General features: G+C 39.6%; 1 protein-coding gene and 1 long non-coding RNA gene across 2 annotated transcripts; one reads left to right on the top strand and one right to left on the bottom strand.

The window, feature by feature from the left end:
• Positions 1 to 296: 296 nt before the first annotated feature.
• LOC121386136 lies at positions 297 to 10798 on the bottom strand. Its single transcript, XR_005959589.1, has 3 exons — positions 10667 to 10798; positions 9037 to 9188; positions 297 to 527 (listed from the first exon to the last, which is right to left on the bottom strand). It is a non-coding gene; the product is annotated as an uncharacterized LOC121386136 (long non-coding RNA).
• On the top strand, positions 7579 to 25558 carry LOC121386127 (atrial natriuretic peptide receptor 1-like). The gene is made up of 9 exons (XM_041516929.1): positions 7579 to 7682; positions 9056 to 9227; positions 10942 to 11088; positions 12498 to 12621; positions 15578 to 15646; positions 16865 to 17039; positions 21301 to 21399; positions 23089 to 23180; positions 24563 to 25558. Exons 1-9 carry the CDS (start codon positions 7607 to 7609, stop codon positions 24638 to 24640), a joined length of 1032 nt encoding a protein of 343 aa, XP_041372863.1. The 5' UTR covers positions 7579 to 7606; the 3' UTR covers positions 24641 to 25558.
• Positions 25559 to 27449: the final 1891 nt, after the last annotated feature.

Below are 27449 nucleotides of genomic sequence, written 5' to 3'. Positions count from 1 at the left end.
CACCCTTTTAGTACACTCCGCAGGCCCTCAAAGTTCCACTCCTAGCCATTGGCCTGGTATTGCCCCACCACCCTTTTAGTACACTCCGCAGGCCCTCAAAGTTCCACTCCTAGCCATTGGCCTGGTATTGCCCCACCACCCTTTTAGTACACTCCGCGGGCCCTCAAAGTTCCACTCCTATCCTTTGCCCTGATATTGCCCCCCCTTTTAGTACACTCCCCAGGCCGTCAAAGTTCCACTACTAGCCATTGCCCTGGTATTGCCCCACCCCCACTTTTAGTACACTCCGCGGGCGCTCAAGGCATTTGCTCCTTTGTTTGTCAATAATATAATTTTGGCCTGACGTAAAAAAATAAAGGAAGTTTTATTTGGAAATAACAAAAATATTGTATTTTTATCTGGCAGTTTGTAATAACATTAGTCAACATATATAAATAAAACTGCAATACTCAGCTGTAGTAAAAATGCTATTTTCTTGACTTCTTTCATGCATTCATTCTGTGTTCAATGTTTCATTTCAGGACGTCCTGCAAAACGACGAGATTAAACTAGACTGGACGTTCAGAATGTCTCTGCTCAGAGATATTGCTAGGGTAGGTCACGTGTCTTAGGTCTTGCTAAGCTATACTGATCGAAAGAAGTAGGGAACACGCACAACTGTAGAATGTATTACTTGCATAGTGACATCTGTATTTCATATGCATGTAGTTTTAATTTGGGCTTGGATGCCTGTAGTGTTCAACTCACCATCAGTAACACGATCAACGTTGCCCTCTGCCCCCCTTCTCGTACGCTTATGATTTTTTTCTATATTTGTTCATTACATTGTTTTCATTTCAACTTATTTTCGTGCTTATATCCAGTGAAGGTTCAAGCACGCTGGGCTGTCTGTCCAGGATACTGTGTTAGTGGTTAGTTGTTAGTGGTTTGTGAGAGAAAAGATGGCTGTCTGTCCATGATACTGTGTTAGTGGTTAGTTGTTAGTGGTTTGTGAGAGAGACGATGGCTGGCTGTCCAGGATACGGTGTTAGTGGTTTGTGAGAGAGAAGATGGCTGTCTGTCCAGGATAGTGTGTTAGTGGTTAGTTGTTAGTGGTTTGTGAGAGAGAAGATGGCTGTCTGTCCAGGATACTGTGTTAGTGGTTAGTTGTTAGTGGTTTGTGAGAGAGAAGATGGCTGTCTGTCCAGGATAGTGTGTTAGTGGTTAGTTGTTAGTGGTTTGTGAGAGAGAAGATGGCTGTCTGTCCAGGATACTGTGTTAGTGGTCAGTTGTTAGTGGTTTGTTAGAGAGAAGATGGCTGTCTGTCCAGGATACTGTGTTAGTGGTTAGTTGTTAGTGGTTTGTGAGAGAGAAGATGGTAGTGGTCTTACACCTCCTCACTAAGTCGTTAAAACTCGCTCTGGGTGGGAGCCGGTATCGGGCTGCGAACCCTGTACCTACCAGCCGTGTGTCCGATGATTTAACCATGATTCCACCGATGCCGGTGTTCATTACATGATTATTCGCCACAGACTGGTTCATGACATATAGATTTGATTGTTACAATGTTTGTTTCTTACATAGTCGTCTTAATCTTTACACGTAGATAATTTTATTCACTGCGCCTAGACATTTTCATTTACACATTTGTTGACTACATCTAGATTTGCACATGACACCTAAATTTGTTCATTACACATACACATGTTTTTCACCTGGACATTACATCTAGGTTTGTTAATTTAAATCTTAACTTCATTACTAACATCAGATTCTGTTCGTTATATCCAAGTTCATCTGCTAAAAGTATTTTAAAATGCATGTTCCTGGCCTAGATGTGTTCATTACACAAAAACTTATTCATTCAAACTTAAAGGTCCTATGTCAAAGTTCCCGCCAAAAATATATATTAATTGTTGCTTTGAAACATAAAGTTTATATCTTCACCTATATGCCTATAAAAGTACCACCAAATAATTCCATTTACTAGTAGAAAAAAAGTAGTTTGGGGGGAATCTTGAGTATATCACACCCATTAATTAGTGACGTCACTGTTTTATGCGTACACTTTCAACACTTTAAGTTTTCCCCCATAATTCTTTGCAAACAACTGCCAAAAAACGTCTCAAAGATGGGGTGGGTGGGACGTAGCCCAGTGGTACAGCGCTTGCTCGATGCGCGGTCGGTGTGGGATCGATCCACGTCGGTGGACCCATTGGGCTATTTCTCATCCAGCCAGTGCACCACGACTGGCATATCAAAGGTCATGGTATGTACTACCCTGTCTGCGGAATGGTTCATATAAAAAATCCCTTGCTGCTAATCGAAAAGAGTAGCCCATGAAGTGGCGACAGCGGGTTTCCTCTCTTAAAATCTGTGTGGTCCTTAGCCATATGTCTGACGCTATATAACCGTAAATAAACCAACACAACCATAACAACAGCAACAACCACAAGAATGACAGAAAAAAGGCAACAGCCTGAAACTTGGTATAGTGTTTTAAATAATATATTTGTTTTTTGTTTGACACTACTAGAGTACTTTAATTTATTAATCATCGGCTACTGGATGTCAATTATTTGGTAATTCTGACATATAATGAGAGTGGAAACCCGCTATATTTTTCCATGAGTAACAACGCATCTTTTATATACACCATCCCACAGACAGGATAGCACATACAACAACCTTTGATATATATATATATATATATATATATATATATATATATATATATATATATATATATATATATATATATATAGACACACACACACACACACACACACACACACACACACACACACACACACACGTCATGGTGCTCTGGCAGTAACAATAAATATATATTTAAACTATATAAACATTATACAACATAACTGAAAAGTAAAGGAACTCGTCTCGTTCGCAATCGATTTTAGCTCCATGCTTTTAATGATATTTCTACAAAACATTGTTGGTTTTCGTAATTTTTTTCATATTTTATGATTTAGCTTTAAAATGAAACAAACATAACACTAATACATCCTGTGCCCATCGCGGTGTTAATCCGTGTGACTTGATCATTATTAGTGTGTGAGTCGCAAATTGATATAACTAGAAGTCAAACTAGATACAGCGGCGGATGTGTCGCTGAGAGCAGAAAGAAAAACAAAACCCGCGTTAACAGTGTATGATATATTTTATGGTGTTTATCATCAAATCAAATCAGATAGACAAGAAAATCAAGACCCATGTTAACAGTGTATGATATATGTTGTGGTGTTTAATCATCAAATCAAAGCAGATAGACAAGAAAATCAAGACCCGTGTTAACAGTGTATGATACATGTTGTGGTGTTTATCATCAAATCAAATCAAATCAAATCAAATCAGATAGACAAGAAAATCAAGACCCATGTTAACAGTGTATGATACATGTTGTGGTGTTTAATCATAAAATCAAATCAGATAGACAAGAAAATCAAGACCCGTCTTAACAGTGTATGATATATTTTATGGTATTTATCATCAAATTAAATCTGATAGACAAGAAAATCAAGACCCGTCTTAACAGTGCATGATATATTTTATGATATTTATCATCAAATTAAATCAGATAGAAAAGAAAGACATAATATGTTTGTAAGGTACGTACGTACGATTTAATTGTGAAGTTTTGCAAACTTTCTATTATATCTTGATGTCTGCAATTTCTGTAAAACGAATCCCCAAAACAACCCAATTCCCCGATTTGTATAAGAAATCCTGTTCCCAAAACATAACATATCCCACCAGTGGAGCAAAATATGCCCACGTCAGTTTTTCCAGAAAACTATTTTTCAGAACATAATTTTATTCACTCAAAACACATGGTTTCAGCTTTTCACGACCTTTCTGAATTTCCGTTAATAAGACTGCACTGTGTAGGGTGATGACTTTGACTACGTTGTGATTGATTTGGAAAATGAAATCGCATGTTCCATATCGTTTCAGTAATTTGCATCATGTGAACGTGCTTATCTGTTCGTGTGTGTCTGTCCATCAGTTTATCAACCTGTGTGCCTATGTATATTTGAAGACCTGAACACGTGATTTTTTCTTGCAGGGTATGTCACACATCCACCAGTCAGACATCAAACATCATGGCCGACTGAGGTCGTCAAACTGTCTTGTAGACCGGAAATTCGTACTCAAAATCTCCGGATTTGGTCTGCCAACACTTTACGACAACAGCGAGTGCAAACAGGAAGGCGGAACACACTCCTACTTTGAGAGTAAGTTCCTACGCTCTCAACTCCCCCAAACAAACTCAGAAAACATAAACATCCATAATCAGAATGACCAAAAAAACCAACCCCGCTACACACGATCAAGATAGTATCTCGGTGGTTGTGGTTGTGGTTGTGGTTGTGGTTGTGGTGGTGGTCAGTGTTTCTGCCAGAAAGAAACTTTTGGGTATGGTGCTATGTAATTAAATACAACCACAGTCAACAAGGGATATGGGGTGGGATGGGGTGGGGTGGGGAGGGGGGGGGGGTGGTGGTGCGTGTGCTGACTGAAATCGAGGACGCAAAGCAAAGTTTCTAGCGTGTTCGGGGGTATGCTCTCCGTAACATTTTGAAAACTAGATTTCCTGAAATGCAATTTCCTGCATTCTACAAGTAACATTCATCTCAGCCTTAAGATTTACTACCAATCATATTTTTCATTCAGAATTGGGGGGGGGGGGGGGGGGGGGCTAGCGAACTCCCAGCCCCCTCTGCTCCGCCGTGCCTGCAGAGTCGAAAGGGAATGTGGCAAAATAGTGGTTGATTCCTTTAATGAAACATACATCCTTCAATGTACCGCTCATAGAGGACTGCCACTCCCAGACTAGTTTAATAAATAAAACATACGCTTTATATCCATAGGTGAATGGAATGATACTTTACTTGCGGTTTGAATGTTAGTGTATTGATGAATATTGCAAGTTCCCCCTTTAAACGTCACATCATCTCCCTGTGAAAAATCCTGCATCCGCCCCTCATAAATATACTCTTCACCCAATATCATAACACGAAATTATGAATTACACATCGATATCTAGAAAACAGAAATATTATCTGTGAAAGTGGACACCTGTGAATTGCGTACGATCAGATCTATAGTTAAAGAAGTGTATCGCTATAATGGCACACAGAATACAGTGGGATATCAAGGGCTCTTATATTACAGTCTGAATGCAAAATGTCCCCGTGAACGTTTGAATGACAAAACGTATCTATAGATCGCGTGACAATGTTTTCTCAATAGATGTTTTTACGTGGTCAGCGACTCAAAAACTAGTTAAATGAAATTAAGGAGTTTTGTTGACATCATGCAGGGCAGTTCCTAAATGGATGGTGTGGTGTATGGTGGATGTAGTGTTTTTAAGATTAATTTTGTGTATGTTTTTACCTCATTCGGTACCAGAGTTTTATTTTTTTCAGAAATAAACTTGACACAGTTTTATAAATGTATTCATATTCTTATCTTTGGTTGAGATCTAATAGCCATTGATTTTGTTTCGTGCTGGGGTGTCGTTAATCAATCATTGGTTATTTAATTAATTAATTAATTTATTCGTCCATTCATTCGTTCGTTCATTCATTCATTCATTCATTCATTCAACAACCCAACCAACAATCTATAAATCCATCCGATGAATGAATGGATTCAACTGATGAATGAATGAACAAATGAAATATGATTAATTTGCACCAAAAGCAACACAGAACCCATCCTTCAATATAATTTATCAGAAGCTACATATTTAAGTATCAGACCCCCCCAAAAAAACCCCAACCAACCACACCCCCCAAAACCCCAAAATAATCCACACCAAAACAACCCAAACAGCAGCAACAACAACAAAAAATCCAACTCCCCAGCCCTCTACCTCTCAACTCGCCAAAAAACAAAACACCAAAACAAAACACACAAACACAATACAACACAACAACAACAAAATGTTAAAGATAACATCATACTTCTCTCTGGAAAAAAGCATGAACACATTGCCATCATCATCAACAACAACAACAACAACAGCAAAATGTTAAAAATAATATGCTTATCTCTAAAAAAATCCCATGAACATATTGCCACCATCATCATCATCAACAACAACAACAACAACAATAACAATAACAACAACAACAACAACAACAACAACAACAAAAACATGTTAAAGATAATATATATGCTTCTTTCTGGAAAACTCAGGAACATGAACATATTGCCATCCCTGCACCATGGCGATGGACAATGCCACTATCGGGGTCTTCACCATTCATTCATTCTTGTATGTATATTAATTGATTGATTAATCAGAGGTCCAGGAGGCAGCCGCGTGGTGTGGTGTTATCTAGCTGTGGCAGTGATCGTACCACACCTGTGGCAGTGATCGTACCACACCTGTGGGTAGTTGCTCATTAACACGTGGTGTTATTTACCACAGGCACAGAAGATCTGAATACAAAATATTATTGGTAGTAAATCTTAAGTCAGAGATGAATTTTACTTGTAGAATGAATGAATGAATGAATGAATCAATGTTTAACGACAACCCAGCACGAAAAATACATCGGCTATTGGGTGTCAAACTATGGTAAATGCAACAGCAATGTGACAAACTATGGTAAGCAAACAAATAAAGTGATGATCATCAATATAAAAATTCAAGATTTAAACAAAAACAGTGTAAAGAACTGTGCAAAAACACAAATATCACAGATAGATACTGACTTTTACTCAAAACTGCAATTTTGTGCTGTACTGGCCATTCTCAAAGAGAATGTTACACCCCTGCACCACGGTGAGATTACAGTACGCGCAGGGGATTTACTTGTAGAATGCAAGAAATTGCTTTTCAGGACATCTAGTTTTCCAAATTTTACGGTGGAGCATAATCCCGAACCCCCTAGAAACTATGTTTTGCGTCCTCGATCTCAGTCAGCCCCCCACCCACAATGTCTACTTGCTTCCGTCGTGCATGTACCACAGGATACTACACAGTGTGTGCTAGTATTTGGTTTTCAGGTACACACTAAATAATGTGCCAAATTTACAAAGCCTGTTTATACACACATTTACAATGCTTAAACACCTGCGTTTAAGAAAAACAGGCTTCATAAATTCGGCCCATGATGTGTTTTTATTACTACGTTTGTCATATGGACACTTTGTCAATATCCCAGCCAATCCACAATGACTGGTATATCAAAGGCCGTGGTATGTGCCATCATGTCTGTGGGGTAGTACATATACTAATGGCAAAATGTATCGGGTTTCTTCTCTAAGACTACATGTCACAAATTACCAAATGTTTGACAGCCAATAGCAGCATGATTAATAAATCACTCTAGTGGTGTCATGAAACAAATTTAAATTTAATTTTGTCAGTACAGCAAGTTTTCCATTTAATTTGTAGTATTTAATTATCAGTCATCTCATTAATAAGGATGATCACAGTGTTATTTGGTTTCACAGAGGTACATTAAATATAGTTGCACAGAGGTCTGACATTCGAGGTGTTTGTTTTACTGCAGAACTAATTTGGGTCGCGCCTGAACACATCAAAGAAAACGTGCGGGTGAAAGGTTCCCAGAAAGGAGATGTGTACAGCATGGGCATCATTATAGAGGAGGTCATTCTGAGGTCACAGCCGTTCGACAACTACAGAAGTACCATGGACGTCAAGGGTAGGCATAACAGATCTGGTAGGCGGATGCCATCGGCACTCGTGAATTTTATAGGGGCGTGTGTATGGGGCTGTCACAGGGATATCATGACCCACCTCGCCCGTTTGAAGTTTTCTTTTCAGTGACTTTTAATTTTTTACTTCATCTTTCACAATATACAACACTAAATTGCCCTGAAAAAGCGTCTTTGAACAGCTTTTGGTTTCTGCCTTGAACCACATATAGATCTCGCTCCCTTTAGAAGCTCGACTAATTTGCCTCTCTATAAACTCAAATTGTCCCCCTCCCCCCCTTTTTAAAAAATAATTTTGTACCCTCTTTACAAAATCCTGGATTAGTCCCGACCATCACTGTTTAGACAGTGAGTAAAAAAAGAAAGAAATGTTTTATTTAACGACGCACTCAACACATTTTATTTACGGTTATATGGCGTCAGACATATGGTTAAGGACCACACAGATTTTGAGAGGAAACCCGCTGTCGCCACTACAAGCGCTACTCTTCCGATTAGCAGCAAGGGATCTTTTATTTGCGCTTCCCACAGGCAGGATAGCACAAACCATGACCTTTGTTGAACCAGTTATGGATCACTGGTCGGTGCAAGTGGTTTACACCTACCCATTGAGCCTTGCGGAGCACTCACTCAGGGTTTGGAGTCGGTATTTGGATTAAAAATCCCATGCCTCGACTGGGATCCGAACCCAGTACCTACCAGCCTGTAGACCGATGGCCTGCCACGACGCCACCGAGGCCGGTCAGACAGTGAGTAATGAGTGCATGTCCACACAACTGTTTCAATTTCCAGTGAGCTCTGACTTGTGTAGCTTTAGATTTGTGTAAAGACAACTTAGAAGTGATATATTCGTTCTAATATAAGAAGACTGGTACTTTCCAGGACCACACATTTTTGCAACTTTGTAGGAGCACTGGCTAGACAAAGCTAAACCTGCACAAGACGTTACAAAACCCTCTACAGGTCAATGGAAATTTAACCAGTTGTAACGATATATTTTCATGTTTTTCTGGGGTGCAATCACATCCCTTGTATCCCCTCAACCCTACCTGCTAGGTATGACCCTTTACCACACACCGTGGTTTAGCAATATCAGTTAAGAAACCCAAAACCCAAAACAAAACAAACCACCCCCAAACAAACACATCACCACCATCCTCCAAACCACCCAAACAACAATTAACCAATTAAGCAAACAACAAAAAACCTTTCAAAACCCTAAAAAACAAAAAACAAAAAAACAACAACAAATAAACCCCCACTACCCAAATAAATCCCCAAACAAAAAATACATCTCCCGCAAAAAAACCCACAAAAAAACCACAAAAAAACAATTCTCACATTATTTTGGTTGTTATAGATATTGTGTCTCATGTTGTCCGGAGAGAAAGCCCTCCATTCCGGCCGAAGGTTCAGAAGTCGCCTGAATGTCCGAGTGGTCTGTACCACCTGATGGAGTGCTGCTGGGCAGACAACCCGGAGGAGAGGCCCAGCTTTAACACGGTGGAGAAAACAATCAAACAGTTACAAGGGTCAGTTTTAGTAAATACCCACTCACCCATCTTCATCACGGTGGAGAAATCAATCAAACAGTTACAGGGTTCCGTTTTTGTAAATATTACCCATCCACCCACCTTTACCACGGTGGAGAAAAGAAAGAAACAAACAAACAGTTACAGGGGTCAGTTTTAGTGAATATCATGGCTGGAAATACAGAAAGTTGTGCTTCAAAGAAACCACATGACTATTTACTGGTTATTGAGATTGACGTTTTAAGTATGCAACCTCCCTGAAATGGCTGCAAAATTATATTTGAGAGCCATTAGATTAAAAATATTCCTGGACTTGCTTCCATTCCAAGAATTTATCCGCCCCTCCTCACAAAAAGTTCTAGCTACGGCCCTGGTAATGGCAATCATTTCCAGATATTGCCCAAACATATTAGTATAATAGTAATTGGTATGCTAGAAATGTTGACTTTGGACGACTTACGCAGTTTCCTGATGAACTGTCTTGGTCAACAAAAAACAGTGATACAGTGTATATGTATATCCACCATTGGAGCTAGAACATGGGAACGATACAACTATAAACATCAGTCACTTGTGATTTATAATGCCTTAATTAACTAAGGGTAGTTCAAAATGAGTTCCTTGACATCAGCAGTTTTGACATAGGTGATACAATACTCTAGATATTTTACACTTGTGTGTTTTGGCAGCCGTCTTGGACGCCATGTTGAATATTTCAAAATGATCAAGGGTGTCAAGTTTGCACCTCCAGATCCTCAATCAGCACCTTCCAAAGAATGAAATTCCGCAAAGAACATCTGTGGGTAAAGAAATGAGGTTTTGGCAAACAGACTGACTCTTAACTTGTTCTGAGAAGTATACTTTGGTTGCTTTAAACAATCACTATTTTCCGTACTTTTTCACCCCTGCACCAACATTAACATACTGTTTATCATATCTCGTCAAAACTAGAAGGCCTACTTAAGTGACATTAGCAAACATAAACTTTCCTGTTTCTGTGAAGTAAATCCATAACTCGGTATGACATCAGGGGATAAGTATGTTGCATTTGACGATTTGCGGAACTTAATGTTGGTTTTACTGTCGTAAAGTGTGTGTTAGCTTAATGACGGAAATGCCAGCCATTATTACCGATTTTAGCTAACTTGGACACTTCCCGCTTTAACTGATGCGATATAAGTATTACATTCTCCATAGTTATTTACTTCCGCATTTCTGTTGGCGATACATACATTGGATCGATCGCTACCTTGTCTGCGTTTAGCGACATCAAACAACGATAACGATCGCGAACGATTTGATTGGTTCCTGGTGTTGAGATTCAGCTTTACGCAAACCGTAAAAACCAGCACCTTTTGCTTCAGAAACCAAAACCTTGAAATATGATACTAATTAAAAAGAACCAAACAACCCCAAACCCCAAACTGTTTCAATAATACCTCTTAACACGACTTGCTCAATAATTGTGACCTGATGACATCACTCTTACAGTATAACAAAGCTTCAGTAACTGTGTCAGATGACGCCAATATTTCGATGTATCTAAGAAAAGATAACATTACTATTTTAATGTAACTATGAACCGATGACGTCATTGTTTCACTATTACTGACCCGATGAAAACTGTCTTTATGACGTCATTGTTTCGCTATAGCTCACCTCATGACGTCACTGTCTCACTATATAAACTGACCCAATGACGTCACTGTTTTAGGAAGAAGCACGACAACATCGTGGAGGCTCTAATCAGCCGTCTGGAGAAGTACGCCACCAACCTGGAGGAGATAGTCGACGAGCGCACACAGCAGCTGGTGGTCGAGAAGAAGAGATCTGAAACCCTCCTCTACCAGATACTGCCCGCGTATGTATACACTGTGTATTTAATAAGTAGTACATAACACTTATATTGACGAGCGCACACAGCAGATGGTAGTCGAGAAAAAGAGATCAGAAACCCTCCTCTACCAGATACTGCCCCCGTATGTATACACTGTGTATTTAATAAGTAGTACATATCACTTATATTGACGAGCGCACACAGCAGCTAGTGGTCGAGAAGAAGAGATCAGAAACCCTCCTCTACCAGATACTTCCCGCGTATGTATACACTGTATATTTAGATCAGAAACCCTCCTCTACCAGATACTTCCCGCATATATATACACTGTGTATTTAGATCAGAAACCCTCCGCTACCAGATACTTCCCGCGTATATATACACTGTGTATTTAGATCAGAAACCCTCCTCTACCAGATACTTCCCGCGTATATATACACTGTGTATTTAGATCAGAAACCCTCCTCTACCAGATACTGCCCTCGTATATAGAAACTCGTACATAAGTATTACACAACACATAAACTATATTCCACACCCTTAAACAAAATACATATAGTGGAAATAATAAGAAGAAGGAAATGTTTTATTTAACGACGCACTCAACACATTTTATTTACGGTTATATGGCGTCAGACATATGGTTAAGAACTACACAGATATTGAGAGAGAAAACCCGCTGTCGCGACTTTACGGTCTACTCTTTTTGATTAGCAGCAATGGATCTTTTATATGCAACATCCCACAGACAGGGTAGTACATACCATGGCCTTTAATATGTCAGTCGTGGTGCACTGGCTGAAACGAGAAATAGCCCAATAATCCCGACGGGGATCGATCCCAGACCGACCGCGCATTGAGCGAGCGCTTTACCACTGGGCTACGTCCCGTCCCTTTATAGTGTGCATGTGAAAACGTTTCAGGGCAAATCTGACGTTGAACTCCAAATTAAGTGACATGCTGGCCACCTAAAGTTCTTCCCACAGGGAACGCCGTTTTCATACTGTGGTTTTTACTACAAGTTATTTATTTCTGAGCCGATTGGTTTCAAAATTGTACACATAAATAGTGGGTTGTTTTGTGATATCCAAAACACTTTTACTGTTCGTCTTACTTCAAAACAAACTGAAAATATTTACAAAAAACCCCACCAATGTTCAAGTAGGCTGGGAAGAACTATAGTAGGGATAGACAAAATATAATATTTAATATTAACACTTTTTCTTAACACTTTTTTTTTTGCAGTTATTGGTGGTATTCTAACGCTTATGGATATGATCTATAATTTTAAAAAATGTAACCCCCACCCCCGAACTCATTTTAAATGCCATCTCTTTCTAGCGACAAATAAATATTTCAGAATATATACTAGTATTTGAAAGCTATTTGGAAATGGTTACGGAATCAAGATGGCACGTTCGTCTACGTTTCAGATCTGTAGCGAACCAGCTGAGACAAGGTCGGCCCGTCATCCCGGAGGCGTTCCAGGCGGTCACCATCTACTTTAGCGACATCATCGGCTTCACCTCCATATGTGCGTCCAGCTCCCCCATGGATGTGAGTTAATAGTTCACTTGCGTAGTTTAGTGACTAGTACACAGCATGAGCGTCGATCGATGGGCGTCGATCGGTGGGCGACGATGGGGACGCGTCCTCCCACTTTTCAGCTTGAGGGAGGAGGGCAGCATAAGAAATGCCCCCCCCCCCCCCCCTTTTTTCATTTCAGAAGAAACAAATATTTGCTTATTTAGAATTAGCAACAAACCAACAATATATTATTATTCTTCGTTTATTATGTGTTTGCGGACTGATATACGTGTGCGTGTGTGTGTGTATACATATACATATACATATACATATACATACATACATACATACATATATACCTAGTTCGTCAATGGATGTAAATCATTAGTGCACAAGTCACTGTGTTTAGTCACTAAAACAGAAGTTACTTTGCTTAGTTACTAGTACAGAAGTTACTTTGCTTAGTTACTAGTACAGAAGTTACTTTGCTTAGTTACTTGTACAGAAGATACTTTGCTTAGTTACTAGTACAGAAGTTACTTTGCTTAGTTACTAGTACAGAGAAGTTACTTTGCTTAGTTACTAGCACAAAAGTTACTTTGCTTAGTTACTAGTACAGAAGTTACTTTGCTTAGTTACTAGCACAGAAGTTACTTTGCTTAGTTACTAGTACAGAAGTTACTTTGCTTAGTTACTAGTACAGAAGTTACTTTGCTTAGTTACTAGCACAGAAGTTACTTTGTGTAGTAGATACACGCATAGTTCTTCCATGGATGAAAATTACTAGTTACTTTGTTTAGTTACTAAAACAGAAAAGTTCTAGAATTGATGCGGCGATGTGGCTTTTTTGTGTGGAAAAGCATGAATTGTACAGAAAAGGTTTGCGTATTTTGTGGGTTTTTTTTTGTCAACGTCATCTGCCTTGGTTCCTTCTCATTGGCCATGGTGCCCCTTATTTGCCTTGGTCCTCTAAATGCTTTTCTGGACATTTTCCATATAGCCAAGGCAACATTTATAACTTAAACCTACCTCCAAAAGACTTCATTTGGACCCACAATGTCATGGCGCGTAAAAACAATATTATTATTTGAGGAGGAATAGCATTATTTCCATTATTATGGATGGCTATGTTGTAGCTACCGTGGGGAATTTTTTTTTTTTTAAATGTTGACGCGCAAAGTCAAAATTGACGAGCGCGTTGACCAGAAACCTGTAATATGTAGTTTTATAGCCTTATTTTGTTTCGTAGACATCCTTAATTTGTTTCGTGGACATCCTTACTTTGTTTAGTAGACATCCTCACTTTGTTTAGTAAACATCCTTACTTTGTTTAGTAATCATATACCTCTAGTTCTTCGTAGGCGGTTCGGCCTTAGGTTTTGTGTAGGGCCGGCCTCCCCTCCCGCCCGACCCTCACCTGGTCACACCAATGTTTAAAATATGATTGGCAGCCCCTTTCCTCTTAACCTCCCATGGACTTAATGAATATTGTTTAATAATTATTATTAATTTTAGACCAGCCCATCTAAATTTGCGCCGAAATTATATTATATTAATAATTTATATAGGTTAGGAATGTTAAAGCCGCACACCCTAGTTCCATCCAGCGAAAATAAATTATAATTTGGTTAATCTACAATCCTGTAACACACTTAGATCACGTTTTTATCAAATGGAGTGAAAAAGCAGTTTTATATCGATAAATACCATAGGAATCCCCATGTCCCAATTGCTTGAAATAATTTTGAAAGTTAGTATTTTGATGTCACCGGTAGATGTCGCTCGAAGCACAACAATGCCTACGTCACGACAAATTTCACAGACTTGGGGTGCGTTTCTTTCACCTCTCCTGGACATGTTCCAACTGTTCTGTCCTGGTTGTATCCCCTCTCCAGATATCGTAAGCCTAGCAAAATTATTGGTTTTAAGGGTTTGTAACGTTTTGTATTGAGACACTTACTTGTCTGAACTTTATTGTTACTGAAAATGTTCACGAACTGTGAAGAAAAATCTCACAAATGAACAACAACAAATCGGATATTGATTGCGCGAACCGTGCACGAGAAAACAAACCGAACCAAAATGATAACGGTCACGTGGTATACCAACGTCTGTGACATTGAAATGGAAATATCCCCTCTAAAAATAGATTAGACCTTGTCTGCTCAACGGTTTTTTTTCAAACGTGCGGCCGTTTTTAAGAAATACGAAAAAATTATTTTGTGGTATTACAAACACCAGGATTACCAGGATTACCAAAAAACACTTCAGGTGAATGGAAATGTATATTCTAAATAATAAACGGTAAGTAAAGTGCAATTTTATTTGTGAAAAAATGGGTTTAATAGCGAAAAACAACGCCGTAATGATTACCAACTAGCCGTAACTAGGGTGTGTCCCTTTAATATTTTTCTTTAAGGGCGCAGCCAAAACTTATTAACCCCAATTTTCCCCTTTCTTATACTTTTGGCGTTAATATTCAAAATTTCAAAATTGACCCTATTTGTTAGGTTATCCCTGTCCCGAGTCAGACCCCCGATCCTATCGGAGGCCGGACTCGGGATAGGCGTGTTGGAAACCCTAGTGGTATATGGACACGTTAAACCAGTTACTAAGCTAATCTAGTTCTTCCATGAATGTAAGTTACTAGTCCACAAGTTGCTTTGTTTAGTTTTTCGTTCTTGTATCCAATTAAGATTCAAGCATGCTGTCTTGGGCACACAACTCCTTAATTATAATTGGCGAGAGAGAAGTCAAAGATGCGGTCTTAAATCTCCCACTGCTCAACTCTGGGTGGGATGCTAAATCCTGGAATCACTGTTTTCTAAGTTTTCTTAACTTTAAAAAAAAAAAAAAAAAAAAAAAAAAATTAAGGAAATGCGTTAAATGTTTTACCTTTTCTTTAAAATGAGGTTTAGTGTGTTGTTTTGTATTTCTTTCTCTTTTATCCCTAGTAATTTGTAAATAATACTGTCTTTCATTTCAGATTGTTACTTTCCTCAATGATCTATACTCGTTATTCGACAAGGTCATCGACAACTACGACGTTTATAAGGTAGGTTGCGCTGGTGAGCCACGGACGTGCCCAGCCTAAAACAACAGTAAAAAAATCATTAGGGTCTATTATATATAACGTCTTCTCCTAGAAGATAAACATTTAATTTCTAAACCTGAAGGACGATTTTTAATATTTTATCTGTGGTGGGGGACTGTCCTTTGCCCCCCCCCCCCCCCCACACACACACACTTATGGCCCTAGTCTGTTATGTATTAATCAGGCTAGTTTGAAGACATTTTCCGTTATCATAGCAATATAGCATAGACTATGTATATTGAATAACCATAAAAATAAAGAAAGAAAGTAAAAATACATTTTATGCACATTTGACGCATTTAAAGAAACGGATCTTGCAAACATTGCAGTCGAATTCATATGAACTTATTATCCATTGACTGACAGAACAGTACATACCACGGCCTTTGATATACCAGTGGTGGGGCACCAGACCATTGAGTTTTTTCCGTCTCATCCAGTGCCCCCCCACTATTAGCGAGAAAACCCGTTTACATGTTTCCAATAATAGCATGATATCTTGTATATGCTCCATCCCACAGACAGGATAGCACATACCATAGCCGATGTTATACCAGTCGCGGTGCACTGACTGGAACGAGAAATAGTCCAGTGGACCCACCGATGGGGATTGATCCTAAACCGACCGCACATCTGACGAGTGCTTTACTATGAGGCTACGTCTCAACCTGTTACCTAGATCGAATACTCAGCCATTCAAGAGCTGGACGGACATTTGAACTGTTATGATCTATCTATCTCCTCTCTCTGTCTCTGTCTCTTTCTGTCTCTCTGTCTCTCTCTGTCTCTGTCTCTGTCTCTCTCTCTCTCTCTCTCTCTCTCTCTCTCTCTCTCTCTCTCTCTCTCTCTCTCTCTCTCTCTCTCTCTCTCAGCCAGAGATATCTCTTTAGCAATAACATGGAATTGCTGCCAACAACCGGGTATTAGAGTGGAAATTTGGCCTGGCAGCAATTTCCTCTTTTCGCTATAGATATATGTGGCTGAGAGAGCGACCATGACCGTCCAAGTGTCCATACAGCTCTGGAACGGCAGAGTACTCGGGTTACATGTTGACGTGAAATTCAATGGCATTGAAATCGATAGGTGAGAACAGACCTGTCCGTTCCCTGCGGATAAGAAAGACAAATTGGACAAGTCAGACCGCGGTCTTATTACATTTTCTCTGTTATTCGGCTGTAGGTGGAGACGATCGGTGACGCGTACATGGTTGTGTCGGGCCTGCCTATACGGAACGGCCTGCGTCACGCCATGGAGATCTGCCGAATGGCCCTGGCCCTCCTCACTGACGTCAAGGCGTTCGTCATCAAACACAGGCCCGAGGAGAAACTGCAAGTCAGAATAGGAGTAAACTCAGGTGGGAAGGAAGGAAGGAAGGAAATGTTTTATTGTTTTATTTAACGACGCACACAACACATTTTATTTACGGTTATATGATATCGGACATATGGTTAAGGACCACACAGATATTGAGGGAGGAATCCCACTTTTTTATAAGCGTACGAGAGGGGGAGTAGGATAGGGTGCACATGCCCCCTCCCTCTTGTTAGGGAAAATTCTCAAATTTGGGCAAAAACGATAGAGATGTTCGGGCAAAATGAGCTTGCCTGAAACCTTTTCACCATGTATTTCCATCATTCTACCTCAAAATGCATATGATTTGTTTGCAACCCTACGTGTCTAGACTGTGGTTTCCTGCCATGCTCCTCCGGAAAAAGAAAATTATAATGCATATAACACGAAATTGTATTGGCAGTGAAACCATCATTATCGTCTGTATATATATAAAGGTCTCCATTTTGTCTCGTTCGGAGCACTCCTTTTTATCGCAGATAATTTTAAAACTAATTAAAACAATGATTCAAGTCTTTAATTTTATTTTTGCATAAATATAAAATAATAGGGCACAGGCTAATTTTATTATTTTGTTTTTTACAATATTAGAATATCAACAACTGTGAAAGAAAACATAGAGGGATAGCGAAGTTCAAACGAAGGAAACGAAAGTATATAATAGTGTTTATCGATTATTAGTCCCCCCCCCCCCCCCCCCCCCCCCCCCCCCTACCGGTCCAGTCCGTCCGTCGGTCGGCCTATCCGTCTGTCGAACATAGAGTTTTCCGGACTTTTTATTTGCAATGTCTTAAGATATTGAGCTGAAACTTTGTGTATAACTTTATCCAGTAGAGTTACAGAGCAAGTTTGACTTTCGTGAGGATTTGCCCATTTTTGACACAGTTATGGCCCTTGAACTTAGAAGATACGGAAATCTGTTGGGCACAGTAGGGGGCATGATATTGTATTGCTTTAGCAGTATTGACAGAATGCTTAATAAATTTATCTTCTTAAGACAGCTGAACATTGGTAAAATAAAATAAAATAAATAAATGATCAAGTTATTTTAGGAGTATTAGAATCGTGATCATGACACTGCAAGATGTTTTACTTCCTAATGATCATATTTACTGTTTACCTTTTCCTAATCATAATATCTGCGTGTCAACGTCACTCGGATGAATACGACGTCAACAATAAACCCGTTTTCATTGAGCTTTTATTTTTCAAAATATGCTATAATTGCAAGGAAGTAGCTTTATCCCGACTTTGTATGTTAATTAAAACAAGATCAAAAAGTGGTAGTAAGAACGGTAAATACAGGGCTATCGGATTGCACACTATCACATCTCACACGTGTCTCACTGTAATGATCCTACACAAGAAATACCAATTACTTCAGTTTTATGTCAGATTAGCCGAGTCTTACGGAAAATAGAATTATCTGGGTGCAGGAAGTAAGCCTCTGAATTTATCGATCACCGTGGAACTTAAGGTGCGTTCACACCAAATGTCTTGCAGTAACGATTTGTAGAATGTAAACTTTTGTAGCGAAAATAAATAATATATCGTCGCGACTGGAGATTTAAATATCGATTTCGGTGACGTGGTAGTTAAGCCATGACTGAAGGCTGGTATGGGTCACCCTAGGTACAGAGTTCGTATCCCGGTACCGGCTACACAAAACGACATTTAACTGTTCAGTGGGGACCTGTAAGACCACTATACTGACGTCTTTCTTACTAGCCATTATCTCACAGAGGTGTGTATCGAAAACAATGGCCTTGAACCTGCATTGTATACAAGTACAAACCACACGATAAATGACTGACTGACTGGATGAATGAATGAGTTTATTTTTTGTCATAGCTTATTGTATGTATGATTTCGTCGTGAGTTTTCATGTTCACACAATTTTGTTTCCATTGCTTGGCGAAAACACAAATGTATTAACAAAGTAATATAAGACATTAGAGCACAGCTGAATTTCTAGTCCAATGGGAGCTTCATATTTGGTCACGTGAAGTACATTTATATCCCGATAAAGTACTTCAGACATTCACTTTATAAGCGGTATTGCTGTACGTGCAGTCATAACGATTTTAGCTCTGCTCTAAGACAGTTAGAGGACGAGTAACAATACTTTATCGGCGTATAAAGGTAGTGTCGCACGAGAAAACGCTCGGCTAACGCCTCGCCTTTGTCTCGTGCGACACTACCTTTATACGCCGATAAAGTATTGTCACTCGTCCTCTAACTATTACATAATATGAAATGATATTATGTCGCTTTCTAATTGAGTGGCAGTCGTACAGACAAACGTAAGGTGTACGAGTGACAGTCCTCCTACATTCAGATCACCAGGCAAGGAAGGAAGGAAATGTTTTATTTAACGACGCACTCAACACATTTTATTTACGGTTTTATGGCGTCGGAGATCACCAAGCTGTCACGACTTTGTCGAAACTGTATACAAGCCAACCAAGTGTGGCTAAGCCACTGAATTTTAGGCTGGTAGGTACTGGGAACGCACCCCGGTACCAGCTCCCACCCAGAATGAGTTGTAAGAGCACAGTTTATGATCACTACAGGTAGTACTAAACCAAATAACTTCCGGCTGGGTCGAAGTTTGAGGTGCACTGTAACATTAAAGTATGCTGTTTTGTTTTTTTGTTTTTTTTACACACATCTACGCTATCTGGGCTGTATGTCCAGGACAGTGAGTTAATTGTTATTTTTAATGGCTGGTGAGAGTGTAGTTGTCGCCGAATCTCGCTCAGTGCCAGTACCAGGATACGAAATCAGTATCTACATTAGATCTGATGACTCAACTATTACGCTACATAGACTGGTCGCTATCTCAATGCCTAATTATTCCATACTTTTAATAGAGCAGTTAATACCACAAGTCCTGTGATTGGTGATAAATGTGAATTTGTTGGTTATATATACATAAAAAAAGAGTTTAATCTGGGCCAAAAATGTATGCAATTTTATTTCATCTGGTACCACTGTGTCAAGTAGCCTTGTGCTTGAAACATATATGGGGCACATGTTAAAAAGTACTAAAATTTTGTGAAAAGTATGGTCATAGACGCTATCCGTTATTTCCGAAATGAGCAGCTTAACCCCCATTTTTTTTGTGATTCACTTTAAGGGGACCCTAACCCCGCGGTGTATATGTCGATTCATACCCTGCAGGTAGGAGTTTTAGCCACATATGTTACTATTATCGTCTATGGGATTTGGTTTGGTGGTATACACCCTACACGAGGTCTGTCACTAATCACGAACCTCTGTTCTTTCATATATTAGTCCCCTACCGATCCAACCGGAGGGGACTATAGGTTTCAACTCCGTCCTTCTGTCTGTCTGTCTGTCCCACATATAGTTTTTCGGATGGTGAAATTTTGTATATAGCTTTATCACGTACTGTTACTAATCAAGTTTAACTTTCATGGTGATTTACCTATTTTTCACAGAGGTATGGCCCTTGAATTTAGGAGACACAAAAAATGGTTGGGTCCCCTAACATGTATTGCTTTAGCAGTACTCTCAGAATGCTTGTTTCAACTTATTTTTGTACTTGTACCAAATTAACGTTCAAGCACGCTTTCCTGGGAACACACACCTCAGCTATCTGGACTGTCTGTCCAGGACAGTGGGTTAGTTATTAGTGGTTAGTGGGAAGAGAAGAGGCTGTAGTGGTCTAAAACCTACCCATTGAGTCGTTAAACTTCGCTGTGTGTGGGAACCTGTACCGGGTTGCGAAACCCTGTACCTACCAGCCTTATGTCCTTAATGGCTTAACCACGACATCACCTAGGCCGGTACCTCTGTTCTGGGCAGACACATCACATAAACTCAGGTGTACGTGTCCAGGACAGCGTTCATTGGATGTACGCACGTACATAAATTGCAATGACTGACTGAATGAAATACATAGATGATATTTCATGTTTTTTGTCAAATATGATTTATATTTCATCGAGTGAAGTTTGCAATCATATCTCACGAGTCGCGCTTGCATTAAATTTTCTATTTATTATAGAACTTTTGGCAATTTACCTTTATTTTTAAAATGCCAGCAGAAAAGTAGTTCCGGCTTTCTTACAGTGAAGATAACACTTTCTACGGTGACGATAACACATTTTAGAGTGAAATAGTGAAATGTTCACTCTAAAATGTGTTATCGTCACTGAGTGACTGATAACACTTTTATTTCACTGATATTTTAAGATATTTCACTAAATGTTATATAATAAATGTTGTGTATTACACAGGTCCGTGCGCCGCCGGGGTGGTAGGCGTGAAGATGCCACGGTACTGTCTGTTCGGAGACACCGTCAACACAGCTTCCAGGCTCGAGTCCACTGGCGAGGGTAATAAGTAGTGTGATATGGTAACAGGCACGGCGGAAGCAAGGAGACATTGTAGTGGGGTGGGGGCGGAGGTGACTGAGATCGAGGGCACAAAGCAAAGTTTGTAAGGGGTCAATGGGTATGCTCCCCCGTAAAATTTTGAAAATTAGATGTCTTGAAATGTAATTTCCCACAATCTGCAAGTAAAATGTAACTCTACCCAAAGGGGTGTGGTGTGGTGTACAATCCCGTCCCCAGCCCCCACTGCTCCGCCGTGCCTGAGTAATATACCGGGAAATCACCTTTTATTCGTGGTGGTATTCTTCCGTATAATTCGTGGATTATTGCAGCCTACGAATTTAAGAACACAAACGGAAATATAATACATGTATACATATATGCATTTACCAGTATACCATTACACCGAAACACGAACACAATATTACTAGTGTAAATAGAGTACTAGTATCACTTCTACTACTACTATTTATGACATGCAGGAACCTTTTCTTTCTTTTTTTTTCGGGGGGGGGGGGGGGGGGGGGGGGGGTTGTGTGTTTTTGTTTTGTTTTTTTTGTTTTTTTGTGTGTGTGGTTTTTTTTTTTTTGGGGGGGGGGGTAGTTTTTAGTGTTTGCCGTTGTTGTATATAGTTATTTTAATGTGTAGTTTGTTGGTGGTGGGTGTATGATGTATGTTTGTGTGGCTCGGTGGTGGTTAGTGTCATCTGGCAGTGACACTTTCCTGCTCCCCGTTTTACTACCTCTTATCTTATAACCTGTTTTTAATGTGTTTATATCATTTTTTTTAAAAGCAAATATTGTTGTAAATGTGTTTTATTATTAATTATTGTGTGTTGCATGTTTTTAAATATAATTTGAAGCTCGGTCTTTTAACCTAGGGGTTTATTTTATTTTTATTTTTAATATACTTTAATAATAAATTGTGTATGGGGGTGGATGTGTTTAATTAAATAAATGTCCTCGGGTGTTTTTATTCAGTCCACCCGTGGTTGGGGCGGGGTAGGTTCGGGGCGTCTCGTCTCCTTTTTGGGGTCGGTTTGGTGTCGTGTTCTTCTTTTGGGGCGGGTTCTTCACCTTGATCTTGACCCAAAGGCATAGTTTTGGATCAGTCCAGGGTATATAATCTTTTTCAATCTTAATCTTTTTAAGGGCATATAAATTGTGTAATTTTTCATTTTTCATTTACCTGTTTGGAAATGCCCAGTCAAAAACAAGCGTCACACAAAAGTAATTAAAATTAATTTTTATTTAAATACCATAGGTTATTTCAACGACGCATCAAAATCCCCCTATGCCTTTTATAAATAATTCAAAAATTGCCCCATTAAAAAGTAAATTATCTGTCCAACACTCGACCACTGGCCATGCCAGAGACTGGGTGTGGGAGAGACGTGCCTGAACCTTAATTGGATAGAGGCACGTTAATAGAGTTTACGCTACGCTAGTATCACTGTCATACTGGCGAATTTAGTTAGAAAAGACTAGATAGAACAATTCTCGGTTAGCCAAACAAAGTATGGCTCATTATGAAAGCCTGAAGTATTCCAGTCGTACCAACACACGACTGACATTATTACACAACACCACTGTCATATTCCACTTTTAACCAGACATTACCATGTCAATATATATTTTTTTGTCTCTAGGAGTATATTCAATATTCAATGTTAGCTATGTTTTATATTTTCAGCAAGCATGATCCACATCAGTAGTTCCACGAAAAGTATCTTGGATCAGTGCGGTCATTTCAAAACGGAAAATCGTGGAGAGATTTTCTTGAAGGTACCGGAGAAACGTATTGTTGTATTGCCTTTTGATTATTCACGTTAAGGTTTTAAAATGTTCCTATGTTAACATGCATCCTGGACAGTCAGGCTTGAAGGGTGTGTCCAGGATTGTGATATAATATGTATCAAATTCTGTCTAGTCCTAGGTCTAGACGATTTCTAAATATGAATAAACTCACGATAGTCTCTTTAATGGGTTTTTTTTTTGTGAGAGCGGGACGTAACCCAGTGATAAAGAGCTCGCTTGATGCACGGTCGGTTTGGGATCAATCCCCGTCGGTGAACCTATTGTGCTATTCCTCGTTCCACCCAGTGCACCACGACTGGTATATCAACGGCCGTGGTATGTGCTATCCTGTTTGTGGGATGGTGCATATAACAAATTACATGCTGTTAATCAATGTGCTCTAGTTGTGTCGTTAAACAAAATACTTTAACACTGGAGTATTTGCTAATGTTCATTCTTAGAACACGTGTTGTTAAATAAAACAAATTTGTTTCCACACATACACACGCCTTTTTAGCGACATACGAAATTAGAATGTGTTTTAAAGGGACAGACCCTAGTTTTTAAACACTACATCATATTTTACTTTATTAGAGCCGTTTATGATAACTGAAATCAAACTTTACTTATATTTTATTGTCCAGATTATCCATTTCCGTACAGTCGATGTGTTTCTGGTCATCCTGTGGTTTCTAATACCACAAAATGCCTTTTTCGTATTTTAAAAAAAAAACCCACGTGCATCTGAGAAGTAGCGGTTATTGATTAGAGTTCTAGTCTTATTTTTTAAGGATATTTCCCGGTTTTAACGTCACATACTCTTCTTTTACTCTGTTGTAACTTTATCCAGATGTGTTACAGGTTTGTAGATTAACTAAACTTGGTGTCCATTTTTACGAGTTAAAAACTAGGGTCTGCACCTTTAACCAGTGAAGACCGACTTTTTGCTGATCAAATCTAACAATGTTAAGTCGCTAAACAAAGTAACGCCGAAAGGAATGGTGATCTGGTGCCTCTAGGGTATACTGTTGTAAGTATAATATATTATACTAATATTTCGATATTGTTTTAAGATCTGTTCTCTTAACCAGTGTAAAAACAGTGGCGTAGGAAGGTGCCAAAAAGTGTGTGTGTGTGTGTGTGGGGGGGGGGGGGGGGGAGAGACACTTTTATATTTACACACTTTTACACTATCATAAAGCAAATACAAAGCAAAATATCTGAAAAGTGTGGGCACACCCCCCCCCCTCCCTTTACACCAGTGAAACATACAATGGTTGCCATAAATATTGTATTGTATTGTATTGTATTGTATTGTATTGTATTAATTATGTTGTATTGGTATTAATGTGGGTTTTTTCTTCTTCCAGGGTAAAGGGTCAGAAGTGACGTACTGGCTCCTGGGGGAGGAGCGGAAGGAGAAGGCGGCCACGCTTACACAGCAGTGATAACAGAGTGCTCCCCGTGTTATTCCACAACATCAACACGAAAACACAGTATCAGGCACGGATCCAGGAGGAAGGTGTTGGGGGTGCGCATCCCATCCCCTAATTCAGAGAGCCCGGAAAAGTCTGCGATCAACGAATGAATACAATGGATGTTTCTATTTTAGCAAGAAGGAAGGAAGGAAGGAACTGGTTTATTTAACGACGCACTCAACACATTTTATTTACGGTTATATGGCGTCGGTTAGCAAGAAGGATGTCAAATCCTGGTCGGCTGCGTAGAAAGATTAAGGCAAATATTAAATAAATTCTAGATGGTCGTCCCGATCCCCCCACCCTCTACAGCCACCGAGATTAAAGAGCCCCACGCGTGTATGCAGAACATTGTGCAGCGGAGGGAGGAGGGGGGACGGGGAAGTGTGTCTGTACTGTGGCGGACCAAACTTTAAGGGGGGGGTGGTCTAGTCATGCTATTCTGGAAAAGACATTGGAAAGAAAATTCACTTGGAATGAGGGGGGGGGGGGGGGGTTGGATTGTCCACCGGACCTGGAATCACACCCGCTTTTTTTTACTGACCCCCCCAAAGGCTATTTTGCTTTATGTGCGGTTTTTGCAATGTCCAAAAAATATAAGTATAAATTTCACACCTGTCTCCATTTTGAAGAAAACAAATGTGGATGAAAACGTAGCAATTATTAATTTACGATGGCCTATTTACAATTGGATTCTACTTTGGAGTACTGTTTGTGACGCTGCGCCCCCTCCCTAGAAAAAACACATACAGCCGCTCCTGAATAGCCATGCTAACAATGTGTTCTCAGCAATGCAGTAACAATACAGTGACAATTGTAAGATGGATGCGATGACTTGGAATGGTGTTTGCAAACTGATGTTCGTTTTTACGTAAAATGACTATGTCATTGTGTCTTGATTCTATGTATTTCACGTAATGCTTGCTAGTGTCAGACTACCAACTGCCGCGACAAATTTGGCCAACTTCCTGCTCTCACGACTTCTACGACTGTCCAGTTGCTAGTCTGAGCGCTCTTACAACTCGATTCTCGTCGTATAACCCACTAGTTGTTAATCTGATCGCACCCGTCGTAAATCGGGAATTTACAACGCAACTGTCGAGTTGGCCAACTTCGTTGTGACAGTTGACAGTCTGAGCCTAGCATCTTGTGTATATATATATATTTAAAGTTCCTTCATTAAAAAACCCAAACAAACGGCACCTATGGTTTTATTACAGTGGTGTGTGAAAACCCGGAGTTACAGTTAAATTAAGCTAGGCATGTTCCGGTTACAATATCGTACCTACGGTCCAATAATTTAACTGGTTAACTCGGTCTAATATCGAATTTTGTTTATGTAACTGTATTACTTAAGTTGTGTCCGAGTTTTAGACTAACCCGCATGTAATAGATCTTTTGAAGTGACGGATGCCAGTTTTTAAACACAACCGTGTATTATTCACTATTTACATTAGAGCCGCTTTTAAAAAAAACCCCCGCATGTACCTCTGAGAAGTAACGATTATAGAGACTAGCCCAAGTTATTTTTAAAGGGCGTTTCACAGTTAAACGTCACAGACTCTCGTTTCACTCTACTGTACCTTTATCTAAACGTGTTAAAAGTTTGTACATTAAACCAAACTTTTACTGTCAATTTTCACAAGCTGGAGCAGTGGCCTGATATTTTAAGTGAATGGTCGCATGACGCAGGGCCGTACCCTCCGGGGGGGGGGGGGGGGGGGGAAGGGAGGGAATTGCCCCCCTGAGAATCTCACCTCTTTTTTTGTACTCCAAAAAATAGCATACAGGGTTTAATTTGTATAGTGTTTCATTTGTTTATAAAAAGTAGTACCCCTAGGATTTGTTTTATCAGGGTACGGCCCTGTGACGTCCATCTATCATTAGACTGTGTCACGGAACATGCTCTTAAAATTTGTTTCGCCTGTGGCGATTTTTATTGTGTTAGAGGGCCGTGTGCAGTTTATTGCCCGTAGCCCAGATGGGCAACTTGTTACGTAATACGTCGCACGATCGGACATTCCAATATGCACTTAGTCCCGCTGTGGAGGCCATGTGGCGAGTAGTTACGTAATACCTCTGCGAGTGCGGTTTTACAACCGTGATTTTGGCGACGATGGCGTCAGTAAGTCTGACGATCAGAGAGAAATAATACCGACTCTAGTAGAGTCAGACTATGAGATGATACGTGAGGTACCGCCTTGTACTCCCAGGCCAATTCTGATTTTGGAATAAATAGCTAGAATTTAGAGATATCTAAAAGAACGAATTAGGACGGCTCCAGGGGATCACGAACGTAGTCCGTTAGGACTTGGTAAATATCATTTCTGCTCTGTGTATAACCTTGATGTGACTTTAAATATTTTAATACTGTATTATACCAATATTCTTTAGACAGTGTCTTCGGTCATCTGACGAAGTAAATCGTAGACTTTTTGTTCTAACATTATATGAGTATTTGGTAATATAAGCTTAGCCAGTCATCCTAGTAGACCCTAGGTAAACTGTAGGTTATTGTCTTTATTGTGATAAGTATTAATTCTGTGTCACAAGATTACTGAAAGAGTAGTTAAGGGTTAATTAAAAATTAACCCGTTAGGAATAGAGCTGTAATTCCTTTAGTAATTAAGTTCCCCAAGAAGCGTCCTAAATTATCACACGTTACTGAACGAGTAGTAAGGGTTAATTATAAATTAACCAGTTAGGAATGGTGTTGTAATTCCTTTATTAATTAACTTCTCCTGTAGCGTTTCTCAATTATCACACGTGTGGGTGTGGG

Source organism: Gigantopelta aegis, chromosome 2 (assembly GCF_016097555.1).
Source record: "Gigantopelta aegis isolate Gae_Host chromosome 2, Gae_host_genome, whole genome shotgun sequence".
In the NCBI taxonomy this organism is placed as follows: Eukaryota; Metazoa; Mollusca; class Gastropoda; order Neomphalida; family Peltospiridae; genus Gigantopelta; species Gigantopelta aegis.
This window is presented reverse-complemented; position numbering and strand designations above follow the sequence as displayed.

What these genes read in the sequence shown, in the direction of transcription:
- LOC121386127 (XM_041516929.1), top strand. Translation starts at nt 7,607, where the DNA reads ATGGGCATCATTATAGAGGAGGTCATTCTGAGGTCACAGCCGTTCGAC. An exon ending in AAGTACCATGGACGTCAAGG is followed by an intron (nt 7,683 to 9,055) that starts GTAGGCATAACA and finishes TGGTTGTTATAG; the next exon opens with ATATTGTGTCTCATGTTGTC. An exon ending in CAGAATAGGAGTAAACTCAG is followed by an intron (nt 17,040 to 21,300) that starts GTGGGAAGGAAG and finishes TGTATTACACAG; the next exon opens with GTCCGTGCGCCGCCGGGGTG.